Raw genomic sequence first — 27,831 nt, 5'->3', positions numbered from 1 at the left:
ATGTAACTACTTTTTTACTTTTCAAACATTTGTAATCTTGTGGGTTGTTTCTAATGCTCTCTTAACATATTCTAAAATATCTTGATGATGTTTAATGCAAACCTCATGGCATCCAAACAAACCCCAATATATATATATATATATATATATATATATATATATATATATATATATATATATATATATATATATATATATATATATATATATATATATATATATATATATATATATATATATATATATATATATATATATATATATATATATATATATATATATATATATATATATATATATATATATATATATATATATATATATATATATATATTGACAGGGTGCCGGCAAACCCCAGAGGGGGTGACCGTGAGAAACAATTAAGAATTCTGGAGTCACAGTATATCATCCTCCTTGAGTCCAAGAGCCCCTTTGGCCTGAATGAAGATGAAGAACTTTTTGTTCATATTGGATGAGCTATTCTTTGGTGTCAATACCTACTCCGCATTGATTTGAAAAATGTGAAAAAAATGTGAATTTCTCCATGCTGGCGGTTGTCGGTTGGGTGCCCTCTGCCGTCTCTTGCTGCATCGATAACCTTATTTTGGATATTTTTGAACTGGTCATATCACTTTGATTTCTGTTTTGATACGTGGCCATTTAAATTTGATTTTTGTGGGTGTTTTTGATATATTGCCACTGGGCAACACTATATTTAGTCAATCGTAATCCAAATTAAATTTTGTAAATACTCCCTCATTAAAATGTCAAAACAAGAAAAATTGCACTTGCGTTTGAAAGTTTTTGAGAAATATCTTTGTTTGCTTCCCTTATGAAGAATTATCTGTAAGTCCTATTTCTGTTACTATGTTTTGACTTTGCAGACACCATGGTCCTTTCTTTATGTTTGGCAAATACACTAGAAATGGTGGATTAGTGATTTGATTCCATGGCTAGTGAAGAAGAGCGTCTGCTCGAAACGCGTCGCCATTAAACTTTCTTTAAACAACGAGCCTTGGAGTGCGAGTTTTCCTTCTCTGGAAGCAGTTTGTGGAGTTTTCCGTGAAAATATATATATATATATATATATATATATATATATATATATATATATATATATTGCCACAATGTGATCCAAGGAGATCTTTGCGCGCTCAAACGCGGGTGCTCTGCGTAGGGGTCGGATCCAGACCCAATAATTAATTATTCTCCAAAAGACGCGGCACACAGGAACATTAATTAAGGCTTTGTTCACGGTGAACAAAGCCAGGAGGGCTGAAACGCGTTGGTCTGAGTGTTTCAAAATAAAAAGCCTTAATTAATGTTCCTGTGTGCCGCGTCTTTTGGAGAATAAATATATATATATATATATATATATATATATATATATATATATATATATATATTCACTTAAAAAACCATAGGTTTCACACGTTATAGTTAGGAATTAGCATTTAAAAAACCTTGCAAATTCACTTAAAAAACCATAGGTTTCACACGTTATAGTTAGGTGGACATTTCACTCGTAAAAAAACAATGAAATTCCCCCCTTATAGTTAGTTCAGATAACTATAACTCGCGCGCCCGCAATCCACTGCTCATGACGTCACACATTACATCACTCATGACATGATCAGTGGCATCACTCATGACATCACTGATGACATCATCCTTGTGATAGAGTGGCGGTCGCGCGAGTTATAGTTATCTGAACTAACTATAACGGGGGAATTTCATTGGTTTTTTACGAGTGAAATGTCCACCTAACTATAACGTGTATGGTTTTTTAACTGAATTTGCAAGGTTTTTTAAATGCTAATTCCTAACTATAACGTGTGTGAAACCTATGGTTTTGTAAGTGAATTTGTACGGTTTTTTAAATGCTAAGTTATGTATGTTTTTTAAAAATAATTTTTTAAGGTTTTTCACCGTGCGCGCACCCCGCGATTTTTTGTTAAAAAAAAGAAAATGTTTTCTCACCCTTCGGGGTCCTTTAGGGACCCCATGACAAAGGCTAGGGGGTCAGGAACTCTCTACCCTGCCCCCTTTCCACGTTCGTCACCTCTCTTTTTCACTCTCGCACCCACAACAAACAAAATGGCGGCTGACACTTCCTGATTTCGACCGATTTGAACGTTGACTGACATGTAACCACCAATCAGAATTACGCTCGCGCACGTTAGGGTGCGCGCCTATAGATATTGATGTACTTTTAACTGCAATTTTCTCAGGAAATACTGAACAGATTGACTCCATACATGCAAAAGGCACATGCCTGACCTGAGGACTACCTCTCTGCCAAATTGCAAGTAATTCTGTTCAGCCGTTCGGGCTGTACCTTCGACTAAAGGTCCTATGGGAAAATGCATGGGGAAAACGCGTTTTGGGACCCCCCTTTTTTCTCGGCCCCCGCTTGACGAATCACCCTGAGACTTTCAGGGTAGGAGCTGAGCGGAGCGCCCCATTCGTTTTGAAAAGTTCGCGAGGATTCGTCAACCGGCGCCAAAGTTATTCAAAATAGAATTTTCAAATTTCCTATGGAAACACGGTCCTAACTATAACTATCTACTGGCGACCGCCAGTAGATTATATATATATATATATATATATATATATATATATATTTATTTTAAAACACAAAGGTTGCCCATGAGGGGAGCCACACACCTCCAGACTCACACCAACACGTGGGTGGAAGTGCACACAACGGGCGTTCCGCATTCCATTCGCCATACGCGTTTCGAGCTCAACAGCTCTTGATCACTGGCATAGAGGGACAGGAACCAGGTTTGAAAGAACGCTCGTTGTGTGCACTTCCACCCACATGTTGGTGTGAGTCTGGAGGTGTGTGGCTCCCCTCATGGGCAACCTTTGTGTTTAAAATTGTAGCGGCTTGCTCGGCCGCGGGGAGCCCCGATGCCGGTTGGCGGATCCCAAGTTCAGGGAAACTACTGGCACTCCTTGGGACTGACAGAGCCTCACACATGGTGATATTGGAGATGCACATCGGCGGGATGTTTTCAGCCTTCCGCCTGATAGGGGATTTTATCAAATCGAGTGGCAGGACTGGGGCCACTGGGCAAGAGAACATCAGAGTCCTGGGCAGCAATTTGGGACCATCATAACCAGCATGCCTCATTGACAACGCCCACTGGGGCGGGACTCATATCAAGCAAATAAAGCAGCGTTCTTTCAAACCTGGTTCCTGCCCCTCTATGCCAGTGATCAAGAGCTGTTGAGCTCGAAACGCGTATGGCGAATGGAATGCGGAACGCCCGTTGTGTGCACTTCCACCCACGTGTTGGTGTGAGTCTGGATGTGTGTGGCTCTCCTCACGGGTAACCTTTGTGTTTAAAAAAAATATATATATAATATATATATATATATATATATATTTAGTAGCATCTCCAGAGATTTTTTCAGTCTGGGGGTAGCATTTTAACCCATTGTTCTTTTTCCCACCACTCCACCTCAGATTAGACCCAGCCATTTGGAAATCAGCCATGATCCTGCCCCAAATAGGAACAGTTCAGCCCAAACTGCCAAGGCAGGTCTTAGTCTTATCAGAACAGTGAGACCAAGTCCCTCAAGAACCGTTTTGCCCTGATTAGGGCCCATCAGTCGAGTGCAACTTCTACCAGTGGCACAGTGAGTGCTCACTGTGCCACATTCAGAATAGTATGTCTGGGCATACCCATGGCCACTCTGGGCACTACATCAAACACATAAGGCGATGGGAGGAATGCTTGAAATTTGTTTAACCATTGGCAATTGCTCGGGGTAGCATTCAAATCCATTGTTGTTTTGCCCAACATGCCACCTCTGATTAGATCCGGCCATATGCAAATAAACCCTGGTCCTGCTCTAACAGGAATAGTCTAGCCCTAACTGCCAACCTTGAGCAACTGTCAGTGGTTAGACGAATTGCAAGCATTCCTCCCATCACCTTTTGTGTGTTTGATGAGAGGTAAGCATAATGACTGTGCAAAGTGAATTTTTCATTTTCTAACTGTCCAAATGAGCTCGGTTCTGATCAATTAAGGCAAGCTCTAAGCTTTCCCGACTTCTTCACTTCAGTGCGTTCAAGCATGATGATTCTTGCTCCTAAGAAGATCACTCTCTCTCTGCAAGGGGAAGCATGACTGCTTCTCATATAGTGACAATCCTAGCTTCTGCAGGCAATATTGGAATATTTCACACGAGGCACTTCAGAATCACTGTATATTAATTATTTTGAGAAAGTTGTGTTTAAAAATGCACCATTAGGTCCTGTTTTTTGCAAAATTGTAGGAGGATGGGAACACTTGGAAATGCCTCTTAGGAAGCTGGGCTCAAGCATACATGAGCACAAATTACATTATACAAGGTCACAATCTTTTTTTTAGTTTTTTGGGCATGTGGAGATTAGGTGATTTGGCCAGATTCGCAGGATTTTGAGCCGACACCAAGACTCCAACCTAGTTTCAAAGTTGGCAGCTCTTGCCATAATGCCACATCCTTTCCACATTTCTTCGCACTCACACCCAGCCACTTTCCAAGCACACTAGCCACTAATGGAATCGGATAAATGTGCCTGTATACTAACATGGATGCAATGTTTAGTTTGCTTTTAACCCGTTCCGTGCTCATGACGGAACCACTCCGTCATGAGCCACGGGTGCGCTGTGCTCACGACGGAGTGGTTCCGTCATGCTGCGGCCGTTGGCGGCCGCTCCGCCCACGCGGCGCTAATTCCCCGCCTGTGCGGGCGATTAGCGCAAAGGGCGGAGTCGTGACGGAACCACTCCGTCATGAGCACAGCTCACCCGTGACTCGTGACGGAGTGGTTCCGTCACGAGCACAGCGGCACCGCAACTGCCCCCAAACCACCCCAGCCCCGCGGCGGAATTCCTGCCGCGGCGAAGGGGTTAACACAACAAATGTATGCAGCTTGTACACAAAAGGAATCTGCTGAAAATGCTTTTTGTCTAATTGCAAAATGCATTATCTAAATTGCTATAGCAATGTGACAGAAAATTAAACATATTCAAATAAAATCATATGCGCAACCTTACTTATGCAAATAGATTTTTGTAAATGTTTACATATTTGAGATGCAGATATTTGTTCAAATCAATAACACTTAATATAACATGATGTTCTTAAAATACAACTTACCCCAGCCAGCAAACCAAAGAACTTCTCATACGTTCTTTGTTGAGCACAGCAATCCAGTATCATGTTGCAAAGTTCTTTCTGTTGAACACGAATCAAAAATCTATTAGATATTCTTTTGCTACTGAACAAATTAGGATTCTATTCTTAGCAGCAGGACAGTGTCAAAAGGCTTAACATGCATGGCCTTTCAGCTCTTCAGAAATGGAAATACTTATTTCACTATGGCTTCTAAAATATAAATGTGTACACTAAATAATAGTCAGCAATTTTGAATATACACAATTTAAAATTAAATTACTCATACTACAAATAAGACAATTTTGTAAAGGAGAGTTTGATGTACTGCTGTGAAACGTATGGGTTGTACTTTACGACTAGATCAAAAAGCATGTGCTAGAGAGAAGGAATCCAGCATTTCAAACAATAAGTAAACACTTGTAAGGCATGGCTATACTAGAAAATTTGCAATCAAATATCACAGAATATAAAAAATCAAAGTCAGCAATGAATGCATATTAAGAGAATAATAATTCGATATTCGAATGTACGCCAGAGTGAAACAGACTTTAACCCCTTGCCTCCTGAGGCTTTTCCCGTCCAAGTTCTGAGCATTTTATGTGGCTGTTAGGGGCACTTATTTTATAACTATCTTTCCACAAAAAAGCATCCAAGCTAACTTTGGTTCTTCTCTGCACCCCATCCACCCACATATTAGAAATTCTAAAAATAACCCAGAGCTTGTGGACTCCCCTAGTGGGACCACAGGAAAAAAAGCTAAAATATAGCACTACTGTAGGCTATACTAGGAAAAAATGCTGTGTAAAAAAATAAAATAAAAAAAAAGTATTTTTCTGAAAATGGTATAAAAAAAATAATTGGTTCATTGTGCTAACATCATCTTCCCTCTTTTTAGGAACAAGCAAGATTGTAAATAAAAAAATATATCTTTCAATGTGAAAGTCCATTTTTCCTATTTTTTGTTGTTTCCATTTACTTACAGTTTGTGGTAGAAACCGGTTTGAAACGTATAGGTCAGAGTTATACATATTATAGAAAACTAGATAACAATTCCCAATTCAGCAAGGCGCCATTTTTGTAGATCGCTCATGGTTAACCAAAATAAATTAACAATTGAAATCAAAATAACGTCAAAAAGTAGGTAAAAATAGATGACATTTTCATATGTACATTTTTGCCCCAATAGACAGTTTAGAAAATTTCTATAATGTTATGACCGTAACACCATTCTGGTCACTGGGATATATAGTGTTTGTTGGTGATCCAAAAACACGCAATACCCAGAGCCAACAACTGAGCTGCAGCTTACATTTTTTCCCTATTTATCGACTATGTTTTTTTTCAAGGTAGAATGGAATCATTTTCTAAAAATGAGTATGAAGGAAAGCTATGCATTTTTACAATGTTCCCAAGATACCGATGTTTGGAATAGTATGATTTGAACAACTCTGAATTTGGAATTACCCAGACTACATACACACATGCAATTCAGAAAATGTGTTCTTTCTTGCACACTTCCTTACACTGGAAGGACACAATTGGAGCGAAATTCAACTCTGAGTAACAAATGTTCTATTAATCTGGAGTTCCCACATTTCTTGAAATAAAAACATTACCTCATCATCTTATCCAGAATGCCCTCCAAACCTTACACCTTGGCTAAAAACACACAATTTCATCACATTTCTCTGAGGGAAAGCTGTGGAATATGTGGGGGAACCACAAAATACCTACCACCTAGTGTTCCCACACTTCTGATAAAAACGGCACCCCACGTGTGGCTGGGCATAGCGTCTTGTCCCCTTTCAGCTGTACCTTTCCCACACACATCGTTGCAGAGTTATGCTCCCAGAGTACTGAACAACGTAAAAGCAGATGGTACCGAATGGCGCTATCTGCTTTCACTTTGTGCGCGGGAAGGATTACAGCAAAACAAATAAAAAATCTGGATGCAAGGGATGCTTTTCTCCTGAATTGTTGAAAAAAAGTATTTCTGGTGCAAGAAAGATTTACTTTAGTAGTGTGATGAACAGTTCATGTCAACTCTACCGGTGAAGCAATACGACGGATGTGAATGGTTAGTCTCTAGCACTCAAGTGGTTAAGTATGTTTACTATTACATACATATACTGATACCTAGAATCTAAGCTGACTGATAAAAACAGGTAGACTACATACTAGTACAGTACAGTGCAGTACAGTGATTTACGTAGATAGGTGCAGTTTCTGACATTAACAGAACCGCCTTTGAACTTAAGAGGAAACTATGAATTAGTAGTGTCATTAGAGAGGGTGACTGCTATCTCCAAACCTACAAGTGGACAGATTGCGGAGTGGAAAATACATAGGTGTATGGTTCGGGCACCATAGGCAAATGTATTCTCTTTTACATATGGAAAGCATTTTTTGTGTGAAGCAAACATTGACAAAGTAAATCGATCTGGCTTTCATGTGCTGCATGCAAATTTGGACATGTAAAAATGGGCACACATTATTACGGTGTCACTGCGCAACCTGTCTCTTACTATGCCTGTGCCCTAAGTCTTTTTTAATTTTATTTCCCACAAGGTGCTTCTTAAAGGCAGTTCCTTAAGTGTGAGCAATAAAAAAAAAATCTAAAAAAAAATCAGCAGTGCAGGCGGGTGAGGCAGCCCAGAGACACATTGCAGAAACATGGCGAAACAGTCTGTGCGTATTTGCGTATACTTGTGTGGAATTAATTTGCATATTAAACCCAGGCATTTTGGTTTTTCATGTGATCGAAGTGTCTAGATTTCACCATTTGAGTGTTCAGCATGTGGAGGGTCATTTAAGATCAGGATTTTGAAAGGTATTGTTAGAAATTGGGTTTCTGGTTGGCTAGGGTATGCACCTAAGCCAGGCAGAACCCACCACTCAGGGCAAGAGAGTTACACACCCAAGATAACCCCTGCTCACTCCCTTGGTAGAGCAACCAGGCTTATCCCAGAGCCCAGAGGCAATGTGTAAAGCGTTTGCGCAACACACTCACACAGCAGTGACACACTAGGCACCGCACAAAAGAGACTCCACACAAGGTTATATAAAAATATCCTTTGTATTATCCATAAAAACACATTAGAACACAATCACATATATTACTGTGCCACTAGGCACTTGTCATTACTTCACAGGGATTACATAAATCACTTGGCCAATCGGCCCCCTGTCATAAACATCAGTTAGCACAACCGAGTAGCTATTGGTAGGAACTGTACTTAGCATAACATTATGCATAAACCTAATCAGTAATAGTGCACCATAGTAAACAGTTGCAGCAGTGCACATATAAGCACATCATGCCCACCTTAGGCAGATCACCATCCCTGAACACATAGGGCGCAGCCCAGATAATGTAACCCCAACTACATGAGATGATCAGGGCTTATGGGGCAGTAGTTCACTTAGCCCTGGTAATAAACCAACACTCGGGGCCTTGCGCCCCAACTCCCATTTCCACCAGCCTCCGCCGATAGGGCACCTTACTCCTGCACTGCTATTTTGGAAATGCACAACTCTTGTGGAGATCCTGTCTCCTTTGGGACCCGGGGGCTTCCGTCGAGGATTTACCCACGGCTACAAAGGATACACGAATGCCCCTATGTAGGTGTGTCAGGAAGGGGGATTTGAGGACCACCTCCCTCCCTTTGTGAGGTGATCTTACAAGGTCCCCCAAGTACGGTCTGTGCTGCTCTGTGTATACAGGCAGCTTCTCACTACCACCCGGGTCAGCCGCTCTATCGGGCAAGTCGAGGGATGCCGTTTCGGCTCCTCACCAGGCCTCCTACTGGTTCTGCCGTCCTAAACAGACAGCACAACACTCAGGGTGAGTCGGACTCTTACTGGATCCCGCGGGGTCGACTAGCCAGGCCGCTGCGCTCTTCGCGGCTTAGCTCCTTCGGCTGCCGGGACGGTTCTGGACATCTCAGTGGGCTCCCGCCTTTACCACGCTGCAGGCGGACTCTGGCCACACCCACCATGGGCCAGAGAACCTCTACTTCCTCCACCGGTGCAGGGCCTCCGTTGAAGGGGAGGCGGGGCTGGCTTCTCCTGCGGTTACCCTGTTGCTACAGCAACCAGCTGAGAAGGGAAAGAGTCGCATTCACAGGAGCTTCACCAAGCATTTTTCCCTCCACCACGGAGGAAAGTGACACAGCGCTCTTCCAGCGCTTCTTGTCGGGAACTCACAGACTGGGCCACCTCAGCAGAGCCCCCTGCAGTATTTAAATCACCACATGCCGCACAATGCTTGGCAGGAGAATCGCCGGTGGAAATCTCAGTATGCCCAACATCCATTACAATAGACACAGTCCACACGCTAGGGAGACAGGGTAGTACTTGAGCACGAGGATGTAGAAACAAGAATAATATGTAAATAATAATGGATAGTAATGGATGGCGGTTATTCAGAATGCAGTCAGGCACTCAATGAGAAGAAGTCTGAAAACAGACGGGCTGTGTAGAATATGAATTCACAAACTGGGAGTTCAGTGGTTAGCGATAGGATAACACAGCAGCAAAGCAGAATCAGTACAAAACTCACCAAGCTTGAGTAAAGGTTGGCACGCCCATGTCAGGCTGACCGGTGTCGTTGGGTCACTGGTGGGGCTGGGGTTGCCAGGTGGTAACGCAAAGATGGTTCAAGCTTGGATTTCTTGAAGTAGTTGCAGTGTTTGTAGGTTTCTTAGTTGCTGTAAGATGGTTATTTGTAATATAAGTCCACTGAATTTTAATTCATGCAGGGTTTGAAGACCAGATCGTCGCCAAAATGTTGAAGTATGAATGTTTGCAGGAGGCCAGGTAGTAGGTTCCAAGTTGTAACTTTATTCAGATTCAAGTTACATAAGCTTTAGGTTATAACCAAGATGGTAAGTAGGCCAGAATGTACGCCCCACCAGGAGCAGCCTCCTAGCTGCTCAGCCTGCAATCACCAACTGAGTCAGATCAGGCACCCAACATTCCAAGGCGTCATCAAGATTCCACACATGCTCAGGCTGAACAGCAAGGGGAAAGAGCGAGCACATAAAGAACAGGAAAAGTCACACTACTACAGCAACCAGCACTGCCGCTCCTTCAAGATCACGACAACAGCGCTTTCCACCCGCGCTGATCAGGGAGCAGCGCCAAAAGGCTCTTCCCAGGTTTCTGCAGTGAAGCGCTCACCATGCGGCGAGATCACTGGGGGCAGAGAACAGGGCACAGGCAGGCCAGCGAACAGGGTCCCTTAGTAGAGTGGCAGTCCCTTCAACTGCCCAGTAGGCAGCAGGTTCAGTCCCACAAGTAGGTAGTCCAGATGGCGGTTCCTCCTGGCACACAGCAGTCCTCCGGTCCCACACAGTGTCTTCTCTCCCAGTTCCCTCAACATGGGGTTACAGCCCCTTTACTGTCACAGGACCTGCAGTGGCAGAGGCCAGAGACATGTTAGAAAGGCTCCTTCGGTGGGTGGCGCTGCAAGCCCAACAGTAGCATTTAATTTACTGGCCCTGGTTATATGGGATACCACTGTACAAGGGACTGATAGGTAAATTAAATATGCCAAGCATGTGTAGACCAATCTTACCAAGTTTACCATAGAGAACACATGCACTTTAGCACTGATCAGCAGAGATAAAGTGCCCAGAGTCATAAAACCACCACCAACAGGTAGAAACATTCTGGGATGACCCTGTAAAAAGGGCCAAGTCCAACAGGTATGAAGAAGTGATCTGACCAATTCAATTTGATAGAATGCTATGTGGTATTTATTTGTGGAAAGCCAAGGGTAGAGTCCTTAGTATGTGTAGGAAAGGAACAATATTGGTCGTTATGAAGGATTTGATGTGGGACGCGCAAGTGTCTTCGTATTTTTCCCCAGAGAAAGCTGCAATCTCCCAGGAAAATCTGATTGAAAGGTGAGGTCAACCTATCCGAGCTATAATCAGTAAAAACTTCAAACAGTTTTTGTCGCCCAATAGTTTTTATAAAAGTGTTTAGGTGTTGTATTTGTAATCTAAAGAGATGCATTGGAACAAACCGTTTGAGTTATTCAGTTTGTTGGGGGAGTATGTGGGGATTTATGGGACTTCTTGAGAATAAAGACAAACCCTCATCCACATTGTTCTGCCTCACTTAGGTGGAGACTATTGTATCCGAGAAGAGAAACCTGGATTGGACCAGAAGCAGGACCAGATTTCAGCAAATACAGTAGTGTCAAGGTCAAAGCACCTGGATTAGTGCAGATCTCAAAACTGCATTAGACACCCCAGGCCTACATTTCAGGAAAGTAACCTTAATTAAATCTTAAGGAAATGGGTCACTGGCTTGCGACCTGGTGATTCTTTTAAACTTCCTTGGGAATAACGATCTTTCAATTTATGGCATCTAGCTCTGAATTGTATGTCAGGAGCTTGTGTTGTGGGATCAGTGATCAAACAGTGTTTGGTGTGTGGGGTGCGTTAGAGGTAATGTGTGCAGAGGAAAGCTCTGAAGCTTTGGTGTGCTTGTTGAGAACTTAACCAGTGTGTCAAATGAGTTGTAAGGCTTGATGTGGGCATAGAAGAATAATCCCTATGGAAGAGGGAAAGAGAGAGAGAGAGAGAGAGAGAGATGTGGTTTGAAGACTTAGTATCATCTTATACAGGGCATCCAGCTTCAATTTCATGTCAATCAATTTTTTTTAAAGGGAGTGGTTTGGATATCTGTGCTGTTGTCAGTAGTAAATGTAATGAGGTATGTGGTGAATAATGTCACCCCTCATACGAATCATGTCGATATGTGGTTGAGTCATTAGGTGTAGAGTCAATTTGTTTACCATTTGTTTTCAAGCAGCTGCGCTCCACCAAGAGGTTGATAAGCAAAGGGAGGCTTTATTCCACAAAAAAACATCTCCTCTGTCAACCAACCTCCTTGATTTGAGGTTTTGGTCCTAACATCCTTGATTTATGCTGGCATTATGGTCTGGTTTAATTCCCTGAGAAGTACAAGGGGTTTACTGGAGGAGGATGACCTAGTGGTGATGTAGTTAATAAAGATGCTACGAATGGTATGACTGTTACTGTTCCTAGTCATGGTAGAAGCTTCTATGGCAAAATATCATTTACATGCAAAGCCACATTGGTGCAAAATCCTTAGGAGTGTGAAAAACACTTTTAGCACAAAACACATCTGGGTACAAATTCACTTGATGCGCAAAGTAAACTGCATTGTACAATTGCATTTAGAAGCAAAACCACCTGCACACAAAACAATAGTAAATGGGAAAACTAATCAAAGTAAAACACTGGCAAGAGTATGAAAAAAAGTTTAGGAGTGCAATACACATTTTGGAGCAAATACACATTTTGGAACAAATGCACATTAAAGTACAACATCAATATGAATGTGAACAGCTACTGGGCCAGGAGATAAAAAAGTCAGAAGGCAGTAAGGACATGAGACGACTGGACACACTGCGGGCCAAACACGCAGATCTGCTAGAGCGGCTCCGCTTCCACAACTACGCAGCACACTCGGCATGCACACACGCCACCCTCGACTGAACAGGCAAAACACTAGCGTGGCTCCTGCGCCAAGAGCAAACACACCATCCCATACGTGCCTTAAGAATTGAAACAGGACGGGTCGAGTATACGCAACATGAAATACACGCAACAATGACAGGCCATTACACCTCACTGTACCAGTCAGTGGGGTATCATGATGAGAGGCATCTTACTGCATTTTTAGATTCCGTGAGCTTACCAGAAGCAACGCTGGAGCAAAGGGAGTTACTAAATGAGCAGATAACGACCGAGGAAATATCGCAGTGCGGTAATGGTGCTAGCAAATGGGAAAACGTCTGGCCCAGACGGATTCCCAGCAGAATGTTATACGGCCTATGATACAACGATTACTGCCTGCTTACAGGTGCTATACACAACGCCGCTGAGTGAGCAACGGCTTCCCCTGTCCATGCAAGAGGCAAATCTGGTGTCCCCGCCCAAGCCCGACAAAGATCCCACAGAATTAGGATCATACAGGCCATTAGCTCTTCTCAATGTAGATTATAAGATACTGGCGAAGTTCCTAGCTGATAGGCTCATGCAAGTGTTTCCCACTCCGATACACACACACCAGAACAGGTTTGTACCCTGCAGGAGCACTCCGATAAACCTGAGGCGATTCTTCGGGGTAGCAACCTACTCAAACACCCGTTGGCCGCGCGCAGGTTGCCTGATACTAGATCTTTAGAAAGCCTTTGACTCCTTGGAATGGGGGCTCCTATTCGTAGTGTTGGAGAGATGCAACCTATGAGACACCGTCCTAAGCATGATAAGATTACTGAACAACGCCCCAATGGTGCGAGTCAAAACAGGCCTTTAAATTTCAGATTCAGTAAATAAGAGGAGGGGGTCTAGACAGGGATGCCCCCTTTTCCCACTGTAATTTTCACTAGCTATTGCGCCGCTGGTAATTCAATCAGAGATGGCATCACACTGGGGGATGGCACGCACACAATATCCCTATACGCAAATCATCTCCTGCTGTATATAAAAGAGATCCACCAAATTGCCCACCAACTGGCACACACACTGGGAAGCTTTGTCTCCATATCAGGGCTGAGGGTGAATGCCTCGAAGTCCTGCCTATACTCCTTTAGCGAGCAATGCAGAGACCCGGGCTACGTCCTCAATGGGGTACAGGTCCGATGGTGTGCAGACACATTCAGCTACCCCGGAATTTGCATATACAGAAATATATCGAATTTACTGGATGGCAACCTCGGCAGAGTCCTGACCGAGGTCCGTTCCCAGATGGTATTCTGGAGCACGCACCCATTATCAGTGACGGGAAGGGTAGCCCTCATAAAAATGGTGTTCTTGCCCCGATTTCTATATTACTTTACAAATCTTCTGTTATATGCCCCCCCCCCTTCATTATTCCGCCCGCTGGAAAAACTGATCAAAGACTTCCTATGGGGAAACTCCAGACACCACTTAGCGATAAATAAGCTCTATCTGCCGACAGATCAGGGAGGACTAGATGCCCGAACCCAGAAAAATACTACCTGGCTGCACAACTGCAGTGGGTGGCCAGAGGGCTAGCTGACCGTCACAGAGGGGATACTGCAACCATACAGCCGCCCTTGTCCCTCCCATTACTGACAAGATTATTCCATCCCTGCGCAAAAACAAAGCCGCCAGATTAGCTGCTGCTCCGCGTATAGCACAGATACTACAGCAGGGAACTATATATCACTCACACAGTCACTTCGTATGCACCTGCCTTACCACTGAAGGGAACACCCAGAGCCACCACAATCACCACAGCTGCGGAAGTGCAGAGCTGGGGAGAAGCAGGAGTTCAAGATATAGGAGACCTGTACAGAGAAGGCACACTGATCCCATACACAACACTAGTGGAGAAAGATGAATTACCCCCTGGTCAGTTTCTATTCCACTGCTCCCTCTTGGCTGCACTCTCCGCCAAATGAAGGGACTTAACCACTGACTTAACCACTGAGCCAGGGACACACCTTACCATGCAGTACGTACATGTTATGGGACGGGCATTTAACCAAATGGTTTGCTGCCTCGCTACGGCCCACACAGCTGTCAACATATCACCCCTTCAATATCACTGGGAAGAGAACATAGGCTGCCAACTCCAAACACAGAATGGTCCTCGGTATTGACAAGCCCAATACAAATCACCAGGAACGCAAGTTTACGGCAAATCCAATTCTACATCGCACACAGAGCATATCTCACGCCCGCAAAGTTAAACCAATTCTTCAAGCGCTAAGACGCTGCATACCCTAGATGCTTCCTCGCGGTTGCAGACCAACTACATATGCTCTTGGTATGGCCTGCCTTGCTGGACTACTGGAAAGCAGTGGTAGATACTCTGTTGCAATGCACAGCCAGTTTCCTACCGCCCGAATGGTGCACATACATATTGCACTTGTACCGGAGAAACCGCAGCAACATAGTCACCTACAGATTCCTAGACTTGGGGATGGAAGTGGGAACAGACTGATCACCAAGAGGTGGAAAGCTCCTGACCCCCTTCACATAATAATGTGGAGACGCTCGCTGCTCACTTGGGCTAAAGTGAAAAGTGTTGCACTCCATCGAGAAGATACATTAGGTAGCTGCAAAGTACCCCTCGCCACTAACTGGGACACGATGCTGGCTGTACTAACTCATCCATAACAAGGACACACTGCCCATACACCCAGGTGCTGCGCCCTAAAAAAAAACACACACTGAAAGAACAGTCGACACAGAGAAAGCCACGGTAATGAGACAGCTAACAGAGCGAGCACACATGCCCACTCCATAGAAGGCCATGATCTACTGCCCAATTGCCTGCCAGGTGCGCCAACCCAAGGGAAGTACCAACCGAGGTGAACAGGAGCTAATTTTGTTGTTCAGTTTTGTACCCTATTATGTGTTGATTTGTCACCGTTTCGTTCTAACCTGCCTCCATATTTAATTATGTACTAGACATTACGCAATCTAAGCACTGATGCATATCACACGCCTTGATAACCGCTGAAGAATTGTTTTATCTAATAACCCATGCTGTAGTCTGTCCCCTGTAGATGGTTATATGCGATACAAATGCGACTGAAAATCTGATGGCAAATCAATAATAAAACTGTTAAGTGTCCACATAATGCCAAGGAATCTGTCAGAAACTCTCTATAATAAGCAGCTGCAAAATGTAATAGCTTGAATAACTGCATAGCTCATGTATAATTGGAACAAATCTAATAAAAACAGATTAAAAAACTCTTTTGGGGGCAAAAACATTTTAGTGTAATGTCACTTGTTGTGCATAATCAGAAGTCTGGGTTTTAGATGCAAAGTCACACACTATAGAGAGTAAATGTGGAGGTGAGAACGCAATAGGCGGAAAAAAAGGCATCATTAGATGCAAAAGGTGTTAATGAGGATCAGTATACCATCACATTTGGTACACTGCACAATGGAGTGCAACATCACCCTCAAACAACATCAACATAAGTTTGGGAAACTTAGAAGCACAAATAACAATTAGATGCAAAATCACTTTTAGCTTCAAAATCATCCTTGATGCATAGTAACCAGCACTGTGTAATCACATTTAGAAGTAAAATTCTATATAGGTTCGAAGCCACATTTGGTGCAACATCATCATGAGTGTGAAAAGGAGCAAACCGATTTTATTCAAAATCACAAGGGGCAAACCATTCCTGATGTAAGGAGTGTGAAAATACTTTAGTAGCACAAAGCATATTTAGCAGAAAACACATCTAGGAGCAAAATACATTTACCATATCACCCAGAATGCGCAGACACATACGAGTACAAATGTACCTTCACTGCTATTTATGGCCTCTTTGTTTCACTGTTCATGCACTGCAATGGAAGACAACTTCACGTAGGCGGACTAACATGCCTTAAAGCCAGTAGCTAAAATTCTAAATCAAATACTTCTCAAGCCTGATCAAAAATGTGAATGACACTTTCTTCAACTAATGGCCAAAAGGGCGGTGACTGAATACGGGATACAGATAGATCCTGAGCGATTCATCAGCATTGATAAAGCAGACAGTGACGTCTTTACTTTAAAGGCACTGTGGTAAACAAGGAGGGGGGTAGTATTTCGAATAAATCCTCCCAGCTGTGAAAGTTTTTATTACTTAGCCTCGGTTTAAAAGTAAAAGGTAGTCTGTTTGCAAGGTGTGATGTAGCTATCAGTCTATTACCACAGTGCCTTTAAAGTAAAGACGACACTGACTGCTTTATCAATGCTGATGGATTCAGTAACCGCCCGTTGGCCATTAGTTGAAGAAAGCGTCATTCACATCTTGCATCAGGCTAGATATATATATATATTTATAACACTCCGCTGCTGTTTACACGAGTAGAAAGGACCAGCACTCCCGTTGGCGTTTAATCCAATTCAGGATTTATTCGGTGCAAACTTAACAAACAGACGCGTTTCAGACGTAGCCTTCGTCAGTGTCGGCTAACGTCTCTGAAGAGAGAGTAAATATTGACAAGGTGCATCAAAACAAGGAAAGGACTATACATGAAAATTCATCAGCGCCATATTGAAATGTGCAAATCAACATAATTCATTATTATTAGAAATCATTATACATAGTATATTGCTATCCTATTTCATGATTCGAGTATATAATATACTAATTTATAATTTCACTACTCAAGGAGATTATTATTCTGCTCTACTTTTCTTTATTTATATTAAAGAAATTCGCACATTATAATCATATGTTAGCACTTTAAATAATGGTTTAAATTGTAAAAATTGTTATACATATTTATATACATTTTATTTATTCAAAACTTCAAGTAATGTGTGGTGCTGGAAATGCAGTAAGTACTACCAGTTGCATCTACACAAGCTGATCTCAGTTAGTCAGGTTGGAGGCAAGCCAATCCAGGAGAGGACATAACCAATGTTGCAGAGAGGTTTACGTCAAGGAGACAAGGGCAGGCATTGCCAGTGGCACAGACTTTGTCTTCAGTCACCTGGATGGTTGCCGTCTATGAACTGCATTTCCCTGTCCTGCACGAAATCCTGAACCTCAGCTAATAGTCTTGTAAACCGACATTAATTCTGATCGCTTGTGCAGCTAGGTAACAACTGTCTTGTAGATGAACATTCATACATAAAGCCATTTTGATAGATGCCATTATTCTTCTACAACAGAATTAGCTGCATAGTGTTGCAATGGCAATCAGTTGTGGGTGAAGAGAGGAAAAAAGCTGCGGAGATCTGAAAGAACCTCAAGAGATAATACCTCCTGACAAGGCAATACATTCCTCTTAAAAAGTAGGATGTTAAAGACACTTCTTTGAAAAGGGATGCATAGTTTTACATGAATGTGTATGGGCTAGTACAAAGAAGCTACCATGCAGTTCAGCTGAGCCACCGACAATGCTTTGACACTTACTCACAGGAGCAAATATGAAAGCACTGGATTCAAGCCCCCAACACAATGACATTTCAGAATGTAAAACACGTCCAACAGCAAAAGAGCCATGGGGATAACACCGCCAACGATAACACGCTGTCACTTCCAGATTGCACAGATTTTGCACATTACAGGTAACACTTCAGCTCCTTCTGATACAAGCATTGGTAATGCCAAGAGGCCAAACTTATGAAAGCACTTGTCAAGCCAGACCTAAAATTGCATGTGCGTTAATGACTGACCTCTCATCTGTGCTGCTGCCAGAAAAAAGGCTATAAATTATCTAGTTATCTTAAACACTTCAATAGCATTGCAGTGGCATGTGTGTGCCCCTGAAAATGCAAGCTCAGGCTGCTGGATAAATAAAACAAAACGATCACAGCTGTGTGGCGGGCAAGCACTTTTTTGTGGAAGCACACAACTTCTGCCCACTCTATGGGTGGAGCCAAAGCCAAAGCCAAAGCCTCTCCTGGTGATGTTCACAAAATTGCATGGCGACAGATTTGCTGTCAAGTCAGACCATAAAAATAGGTTGCGGGGAAAACACATTATCTGAGCAGTGAGGGAATGATTTTGAGTAAATGTCTTGAATGAGACAGGACTACAAAAATACTCTAAGTTAAAAGAAATGTCAGAAGAAGCCTAAATGGAAGTATAGAGCTTCGTAATTCAGTGAAAAGTGGGGGAGGGGGATTAATTAAAGCCATTTGCATGAAACCCTTATCACGACAAGTCACTGGTTGGTGTCATTACCCAAAAAAATACCACTTCTCAACCTGCACGACTTGTTTAATTTGGGTGTCCCTTGGAGGACTGATTTAAAATGTCAATTAGAAAGTTCACTGTGAAAAGAAAGAACAGTGCTTTCTGAATTAATGCACAAGTATTATTTGCCTTACGTTAAAAAATGCAGGATTCACCCGGACCCCTGAACTGGTGAAGTGGAACTGTAAAGAAAAAGTGTGATCTAAGAAAGAGGCCAATGGATTGATCTTTTCCACGGGCCAACGTCAGAACAAGAGAAATCTGGTTATGCGGTACTTTCTTCTGTGACGTCCTGGAAGAAGACCCACATAGACACTTGTCAAAATATAGGAATCAAGTGAACAAGCTTGTGGCGAACCCTGGCAACTTGCCAAGACACACTTCAGCTCACATCAACTAGCTTGACAACTCATGGCGACCTGAAAAGCCAAACCTATTGTGCAACTTTAGGACAATCAGGGTGATGCAACATGGAGTAATGCAACACGGGGGTCTGAAAGGATAAAAAGCTCCCCTATGGATTGCACCCATTAACGTTTCTCATTTTCTCTCTATTTTTTTCCCGTCACTGTGATTTAACAGCAACTTCTGCACATAATGCAAAATATTTATAACCATTCCACCAAAGTAAAATACGAAAATGGTGCTCAGTTTGATGCAGTTTTTGCAGTAGGCTATGGAGCGGAAGTCAGGCTGGGACTGTTGCCAAAAAATTAATATGCTTTTCCAGAAACAAAATGTCCTTCTGTGCTAGACCATTCAATGAACTTTGAAAATGCAGGCGCGGCAAATGCTTCAAAAACAACTTCAATGAAATGTAATTACAAACTTTTTGTAAAAGAACTGCATGCTAATTTCTTTTTAGCTGCACAATTTTTCAACATCATTGCCGTGCAATTCATTTAAAACCTAAAACAATGGTGTGTGGATAGCTTGTTGAAAGTTTGCAGCACTTTCAAAAACACATTGAGTGGCCCTACTACGAGAGGCTGCAGATTCCAAAATGTAACGCTAATACTTTTCTAACGTGAACTACCACTGACTATGGAGCAGGGACTTAAATTAAGTATCCACGATTCTACTAATTTCACAAACAGCGAGGCATTTCACTGCAAACAATTCGCTGGGTGAAGTAACGTTCTGAAGCGCTTGGGATTCAACGTCAGATCGAGCACTACAGGCTAATTCTCCAATAATTCAAAGTGGCCACATCTCTCAACAGAAGCTGTTTAAGCTTCAATCTGCGCCTCTTCTGCATCATATTCATAAGTACATCTCAAGCAGCCCGTCAACCTAATTTTTCAAACTGCTCTTGAAAGGGAGAATAAAGAGGCATATTCAAATTCGTATGGCTAATTTTCACGAGAGATCTGAAATGAGATTGTCAAAGTGAAAACCCATCATGTAGCAGAACAGGACATGAGGCATTTTTCACTCCCACTGCTTCCATAAGCAGACGGTCCTGTTATTGTTCACTATGTGCCTTCATGTAGTCCATGAATTGGTGGCGTGCAAGTCATTGACGATTACATGGCTCTCCCTTATTAGGCCCTTACAAACCTATTTACAATTGGGCTGGTCTCTCTGCCATTCCCCTATTCACCCTCCACTGAACTCTCCTTCCTTATTGCTTTTTTCACTCCATTCCACTCCTACACGTGTGAATACTAGTGCTCATTCTTATTATGCGTTAACCTTAAGGGGTCTCAACTGCAGACTACCTAATGTCACCTCTTCTTTCCTTTGCACCTTTAAATCTTCTGCATATTGTTCAATTCCTCAAGTCTCCACTTTCAAGAATTTGTTTCGCTGACCTCATTGCTCATTTACTTGCTAGTCATTCCAACATTATCCAGTTGTCGTTTGTCAACCAATCTCAGGTCCCTTCTCATAATAGACATGCAACAGCTTATCACAAGCCCCAAAAAAGGCCAAAAAATGTCATACTCTTCACTGATCCAGCAACTGACAAATCAGATTGCAAAGATGTCCCCTACTTTATTGATACCCCTTCTCTTGGCTCCTCAACCTCTGTGCTACATACTCTCCCACACCCCTCAGCATCTGAAAAGTAGTATCCCCCTACCCCCCCACCCCCCAAGTTATTGATCCCAGTTCTCAAACCCATTGACTCCTTACCGAGAAAAATTTGAACAAATCAATAATTTCCAAGGTCACCACTGAAAACGCCCTAAATTTGCTCACCATAAATAGCTGTTAAAGCTGAACAATCAAAGCGTGATCTCTGAATCCTGGAATGTATAGGCCACACAGCTTTCTGTCCTATGAGTTAACTTCTCTCACAGATCAGTGGCATGTCCACAAAAGTTAATTTGCTCAGCTGAGGAACATTATTCATTAAAGCTCAATGTTCCAGCAAGCTCTTCAGTTTTCTCCATATTGCGCCACTGCTTCCAAAATCCCATGCCCGCTCTGTTAGTAAAAACATTGCAAATTCCTTCTCAAACAAGGCTATCTTTTTCCCCACTGCTGCACTTCTCAATTTTATTGGCTCTTTTACTCGGGTAACGTTCTTCCACCGTAGTCCAATTATACACTCCATGTGTTCTCCACTAAAGTGTAGGCATTCTTCAAAACCAGTACCCTGATATATAACAATGAAGGTTCCATCGAACTAAGACCACCACATCAGTCTTCACTGGTATGCTGAACAACTTTGAAAAAATGGTTCTGGAAGATGACATTGAGGCACTTATGCTGCACTAGGTTTTCACATCCTTCAATAATATCAAAAATCAAACTTTCCTCACACATGTCCAGGCTTCCTATGTATCACAGTCCTGCTCTGGGCCCCTCCTTCCTCCAAGATGCAATACTGTAAATAGGTCTACCATTCACTCTTATATAAAAGAGTCCTTCTGTGATGCCCTACAATTATGGTTAAGACTGTTGAACTTGCATGCCTCAACAAGAGTCAAATGCCAGATGCACCATAAATGGGATGTGCACTACATAAAAATGGGATCGATAGTAACAGAAGATCAAAATGGCAGGCCCATCTAGCCTTTTGCTGTCACACCACAATTTAAAATATAAATTTTTCATTTGTCTAGCATTATTATAAAACAAACCTTCCCTAGGCCCAGCCAAACGATCGGTGTAGTACCCATTGAGTAATGAATACAAAACAACAAAAGAGAACCAAGCAAATACGTATGCATATGGTTGAATGAGTTGTTCTAGGGTTGTTTATTACCAACTTGCAACAGGGAAGAGAAAAACATGCAGCTAGCCCATAACTAAATATTATTTTCTGATGCCCATTCTAGAAAGAACAGCTACCACAAAGGGCTCTGAAAATAATGGGGCGGAGGAGACAAACTGAGCCAAGTACAACCCCTTCTGCACTTGACAAACAGGGTAGCAAGGGAAAGCAGTTTTAGGCTTTTCATAGATATGGTGTAGGGGTAAGAGCTCAGAACTCAACAGTCAAACATCAGACAAAATTAGATAATGTCTAGCCCAGTGCTTATCTTTATGTAAAAGAAAGAACTTAATCTCACAGCAGAACTACATACTTCTTAATCCAATTAATACATCATATGGGATTGTCAGAAGCCTCATTTTCAACATGAGACACTACACTTACCCGGTAGCTGTCTTCCCTCCAGCTATATTTCAGTTGCAGGAATTACTATCCCCACTGTACTAAGGCACAAGCAAGGATCAGGCTCAGATGCTGATCACTCAAAAGTTCACATGATTTAAGTGAGCAAATTAGTTCAATGTCTTAAGCACAGTGTTTCCCAAACATTTTCGAACAACGTCCCAATTTTTAGGACTACTAATTTTCAGAACCCATATAGCTGGAATGGACAGGAGGTTGGTGATTTTTTAAAACATAACAAAAAGCATTGTGTGGTAGCACACTGTCATTTACAGACAGCACATATTCCATTGATTGAAATGGCCACTAAATTTACACAGACTTACAGTTTTACTGATAAAACTACAATCCACACTAATTATGTGTGGAAAAAGGATTTCAGTAAATATTTATCATTTCTGTGCATCACCAAGTAATGTCTTGATTGGTTTGATCCTATTAAAACCACTGTTTCCATCACACTGCGGAATTACAGAAAAAATAGGTCAATTTTTGCTTTCATAACTGTAGAACTTGTACAGTTCATTAACGAGTATTTACATTTTGTTGTGGGTTTCAAGAAAAGCCTTTCCTTTAGCACTTACTGTACCCCGGCAAGATTGTCACATAATTCACATTTTCAAAGTTTGCTAACACAAATTCCCACGTTAAAAAAGGAAGTAAGCAGCAATTTTTCAGAAGACATTGCCTGACATTAAACCCCTGCCTTTGAAGCACAGCAAATGTGACAAGATAAATACAAAATGTAATGGCATCTTTATTTATTAATTGCACTTTCAGTTTGAGAAACTCTGCTTTAGAAGTTTTTTTACTAAAAAGTCTCTAACAGGCATGGCAGATATGCCTGTGCATCTCAGTCCCTCTTTCATCATTAGATTCAGCTCAGTCCCACGGTTACCTTTTGGTGATTGCCAGCTGTACAGTAGTGGCTGGTGCGTGTGGTGTTTTCTGCCTCATGGGCTACATGACTCCTATGTAGATCACTGCAGCAACTACCATGAGCAAGACAATCTTCACAGGACTGGTTCTGGGGCAGGCTTACAGGATAGGACCAGTCTTCTGCAGTGCTGGCTACAGAATGGCAGTTCCAGTATTCTTCGTGGTGTCTGGGGCAGTTGCAGCCTCAGAGCAAGTTTGGAGCTTCCTGCTTTAGCATTGATTAAATGTCATTCTCCTCACTGTCAGCAGCAGCGTCTGTTACTCACCCCACAGCAGACTCACAGGCAACAAAGAATATCATGCTCAGATAGAGTCTTATTTTCAGCTCCTAAAGACCTTGCAGTGGCCTGGGGACCCCTTCACAGCAAGGGTTCCTTCTGGATCGCTCTGTCTGGATGGTCAGCTCTCTCTAGATGCTCTACACCCTGAGAAACAATTGAGCATCTTCTCTTGGCCTGTCTCTCCCAGCAGAGCCAAGTACACTCCTTCCTTTACTCGGTATGCAGGCATAATTCTAGATTATTCAAGCAAATCCTCAGGTCTTCCTACAGAAACTGTTGACTTCAGGCAATTTCTCCTCATCTCCGGGAGACTGCTAGCATACAGACACCTACCATAGCTACACGGACGCTCTTTGAATATTTTGCAGAGAACTCCATTCCTTGGTCAAGAAGAATTTGACCTAGAACATAAGTGGGGTGGTTTGGTTCCCACTTTTATACAGATTTCCAGGCAGTGGATGTAGTACCCTTTCAAAAGTAATTTCCAGCACACCTGCCAGACAGTCTTTGGGCAAAGTAATGGCTCTCACAGCAGGTAGCACTGGTGATGGTTCCAAGTAAAAGCACTCACATGGGGAGCACAATTAAGTGTGAGCTCTCTGCACCTAGCTGTAATCAGACTTCCTGAAGTAGTAATGAGAGAGAGTGAGAGAGAAAAGAGCAGGCCCTGCCTAAAACCTCTTCATCTTGAACAACAGAAATTGCAGCCCAACTTCTCAACCCTACCAACTACTAAGTGGCAGCGCTCAGGAAGTCTACCAACTTCTAAGTGCCAGCGCTAAGGAAGAACTTATCAGCAGCTCCTTGCTAACAAAATCTTCATGGAATTTCTAAGGGCAGCTCGGACTCCTTTGTCCTCACTTCAATGTCCATGTCTCCACCCTCAGCTATAGAAATGCAGACAATTAAAATCCACTGTCTGGGGAAGTAATCCTTGCCCTCTACCTTCTACTGTGCTACAAGTGGCATCCACATTTTGTGCTGTGGGTCCAGCACTCTTTCTCACTCACACAATCCTACTACTATGTATGTGTCACATGCTCCACCCCACAGGCCTTCTATTTCAGGTAAATCCATAGTTCTCAACTTCCACAAAGAGATGTCCTGTACCTTGCTAGACCACATATAAGTCTCTTGCAAGGAACTGGTCCCAAGGCTGTCAAAGAAATGATGAGGCGGACATTCTGAATAACTGAATAATCAAGGATTGGAAACCATTTAAATCTGACTCCCTGGAGTGCGTCGGGGCTTCATGCTGTTTCAAGGAAGACAATTGATGTTACTGAGTGGTCCCTAGTACGTTCATGATTGCATTGTTTTTTGTCATAAATTGACAGGAAAAGGAATGTGCAGCAAAAAGTGGCTGCACCAGTATTACACAGCATGTACGGACTGAGTGTGGGCAAGAAGGGTGTTCACCACTAAAATGTAAATCATTTGATGTCACCCATTTTCTCATAGCTTTCTTTGTCATTATTACAATTACTCAGACTCCTCACAATAAACAATGTACACACCTCACACAAAACAAATTAACAGGATTGCAATGAGGGGGATTTAATATAGGACAAGTGATTGAGAAGGGTAATTGTGTCAAAATACACTAGTCTTTATACTTAAGATACAGATCAGCCCCTGATGCTGTTGATATTATCATCCATATCTTTCATATATCTCACTTCTCCGCACATTACTTTCTCCCCCACGTTTTACTACTAGTTTAATGAAACTTGCTTTAAGACAACCTCGGTTAATCAATTATTCATGAAAGAACTTGAAGTAAACTTTTCTTGTATTTTTCACACAGGTATACCTGAAATAACTTGCCACATTTCAAGATGCATAACTTAATAATAAATAAAAACCAAATGTGATAACTTTAGAAATATAATGTGGACAAGACCTTCCCAACTTCTTCTACTTCCAGTGTCTACATTTTCTTACATCTTAGAAAAAAAAAACTACAATGGTACCAGAGAATTGTGTCGGAGTTGTATAACAGCTAATTGATTGTTGTGGTGACAAATATCAAAAACAGTTATGATAAAAATGCACAAACTTACTGTTTGACTGTCAGGAAACTCCATCTTTATCAATTTGTGAGCACACTCTTCAAAATCTAAACTGGAAACAACAAAACAAAGTTTTGATATACTATTTATTCAACAATGCTGGAAACACTGCTTGATGTGTTTTGTAATTGTTGCACTGTGGTGTACTATATTCTATGTAGTAACTCCGAGGTTTAAATGCGTATGGTTTATCTGGATAGTTCACAGCGTGGGAATGTATAGAATAGTCTAATTTTCAAATGTAAAAGGACATTAGATTAACACACACTTTTGACCACATGTTTTCTTTGTTCAGTATCTCACTGGAAGTAATGCTACTGCATTGCAACCTTACGAGGTGCATCAAGAAATTACTGTGAGATAGCATACAATGCACTTTGTGCTTGCTCTCTAAAGCAGCAGTTTCTTTAAGAGACACAGGATCCTTTAAAGAGTTTCAAGTTTGAGAATGCAATCACAGGGATGGTGGTCTGCCATTCCTTGCATACCAACAGCCCTGTGTTTGCAGCCAAAAGCACAAATAGCAGCCTGATTAATTAATAATCTTTAGGTAGGTTCTGCTGCGACACCCAATGACTGCAGATTTTGCCAAGTCCCCCATTAGTATATAGGTTGTGACCACTTTATCAGCTTGTCTCTTAGTATATCAGGCCTTTAGTATTTTAAGATAAAGCAATTTTAATGATGCGCTTATCAGCAATGCATACTGCAATATAACAAAAAAACCTGAAGGTACGCCCACTCAGAAGACTTACTGACAGTCTGATAATGCACACAAATTTATATCTTTTCCATTAGAAATGACAAGGAAAAAAAAAAGAAGAAAAAATTTAAAAAACTGAAAAAACACTTAATTCCATAGAATGATGTTAAAGATATCAAGTGAAAATGTAAAAGCAAAGTTTTGCTATCAATTTTCCGTACAAAAAATAGAGGTATGAAACCTCACACGTGCTCTGAGATTCTACTCATAGGAACTGGAAAAAAGAATGAGGCAACTGCCAGTAGAGGGCATCGGAGACAGGACGCTTTTTCTGACCTTTCAATGTAAGCCTGCATTTTTCTTTCATTTGTATTCACTTTCACACCTTTCTTGCACATCAGATGCTGCAACGAAGCCTTGAAAAATCTCATTAGGTGTTCATCTGTTTATTTTCAGGAAAAAAACGTAGTCTGGGACATGCTATTACGGTGTTCTTATCATAAGAACTGATGGACACTGACACTCTGTGTGAAATTTCAATGGACAATACAGCTACAGAAATTGCTCTGGGCCCAAGCACGCAGCGGGGAATTATTCCAACGTATATCGATGAAGAGCCCTATGATGCAGTAATACAAAATCTGTATTATGCATGCATATTTATTGTATAAACCTGAAGAAAGCGTCTGAGGTCAAATCATAGTGAAGTTTTTATTTATAGCAGATAACACAGGTATCTTATCAACCCAGAGACTGTCCAAATTCTAATTCTGCACTCCATGTTACAAAAAACAGTGTGCTGTAATAAAAAAGTGTGTGCATTTAAAACCGTCTTACCTTGACTGAATAGCAAGATAAATCGTACGACGAAAGGCAACCAAGTTAATTTCCGTTTTATCATAGATGGTCACTTTTTCATCTGAGAAGAAAAGTAATAATGCTATTTCAATCAAAGCAACAATTGTTATATGTGCAAACACGTTACTGATTAATAAATAATGTATTTTTTGCATCATTTGCGCTGCACTGTCTAGAAGTCAAATATCGGTCTCTAAATGATGCTTAGTTAGGGAATGAGAAGTCTGACACTCACTGACAGAAAGAACTAGCCTTCTCCCTTCTTTGTGCCCCTGTACCATGCACCATTACGAAATAAGGCAATAGGGACCCAGCACTGCTAGTGGTAAAGAACAACTCTAAACATGCTCTTTTACAAAGTCTTTCTTCTGGTGGTGGCTGACAGGCCGAGGCCCTTCCCCTGCCCTTTCAGCTTCCTCGTTGCAGCCTATGCTGTACCTGTA

General features: G+C 41.9%; 1 protein-coding gene across 5 annotated transcripts in view; it reads right to left on the bottom strand.

Annotated features, from left to right (window-relative positions):
• The window catches only part of CWC22 (CWC22 spliceosome associated protein), a 354,656-nt gene that overhangs the window by 49,789 nt on the left and 277,036 nt on the right, over window positions 1–27,831 (bottom strand). For all 5 annotated transcript variants that reach the window (XM_085645191.1, XM_085645196.1, XM_085645192.1 and 2 more), the window contains 3 exons: window positions 27,368–27,449; window positions 25,819–25,879; window positions 5,158–5,235 (listed from right to left, as the gene is read on the bottom strand). In XM_085645191.1, coding sequence (XP_085501317.1) covers window positions 5,158–5,235; window positions 25,819–25,879; window positions 27,368–27,449 — 221 coding nt within the window. The remainder of the gene's footprint in view (window positions 1–5,157; window positions 5,236–25,818; window positions 25,880–27,367; window positions 27,450–27,831) is intronic.

The sequence above is a fragment of the Triturus cristatus genome, chromosome 3_1 (assembly GCF_964204655.1).
Source record: "Triturus cristatus chromosome 3_1, aTriCri1.1, whole genome shotgun sequence".
Classification (NCBI taxonomy): Eukaryota; Metazoa; Chordata; class Amphibia; order Caudata; family Salamandridae; genus Triturus; species Triturus cristatus.
This window is presented reverse-complemented; position numbering and strand designations above follow the sequence as displayed.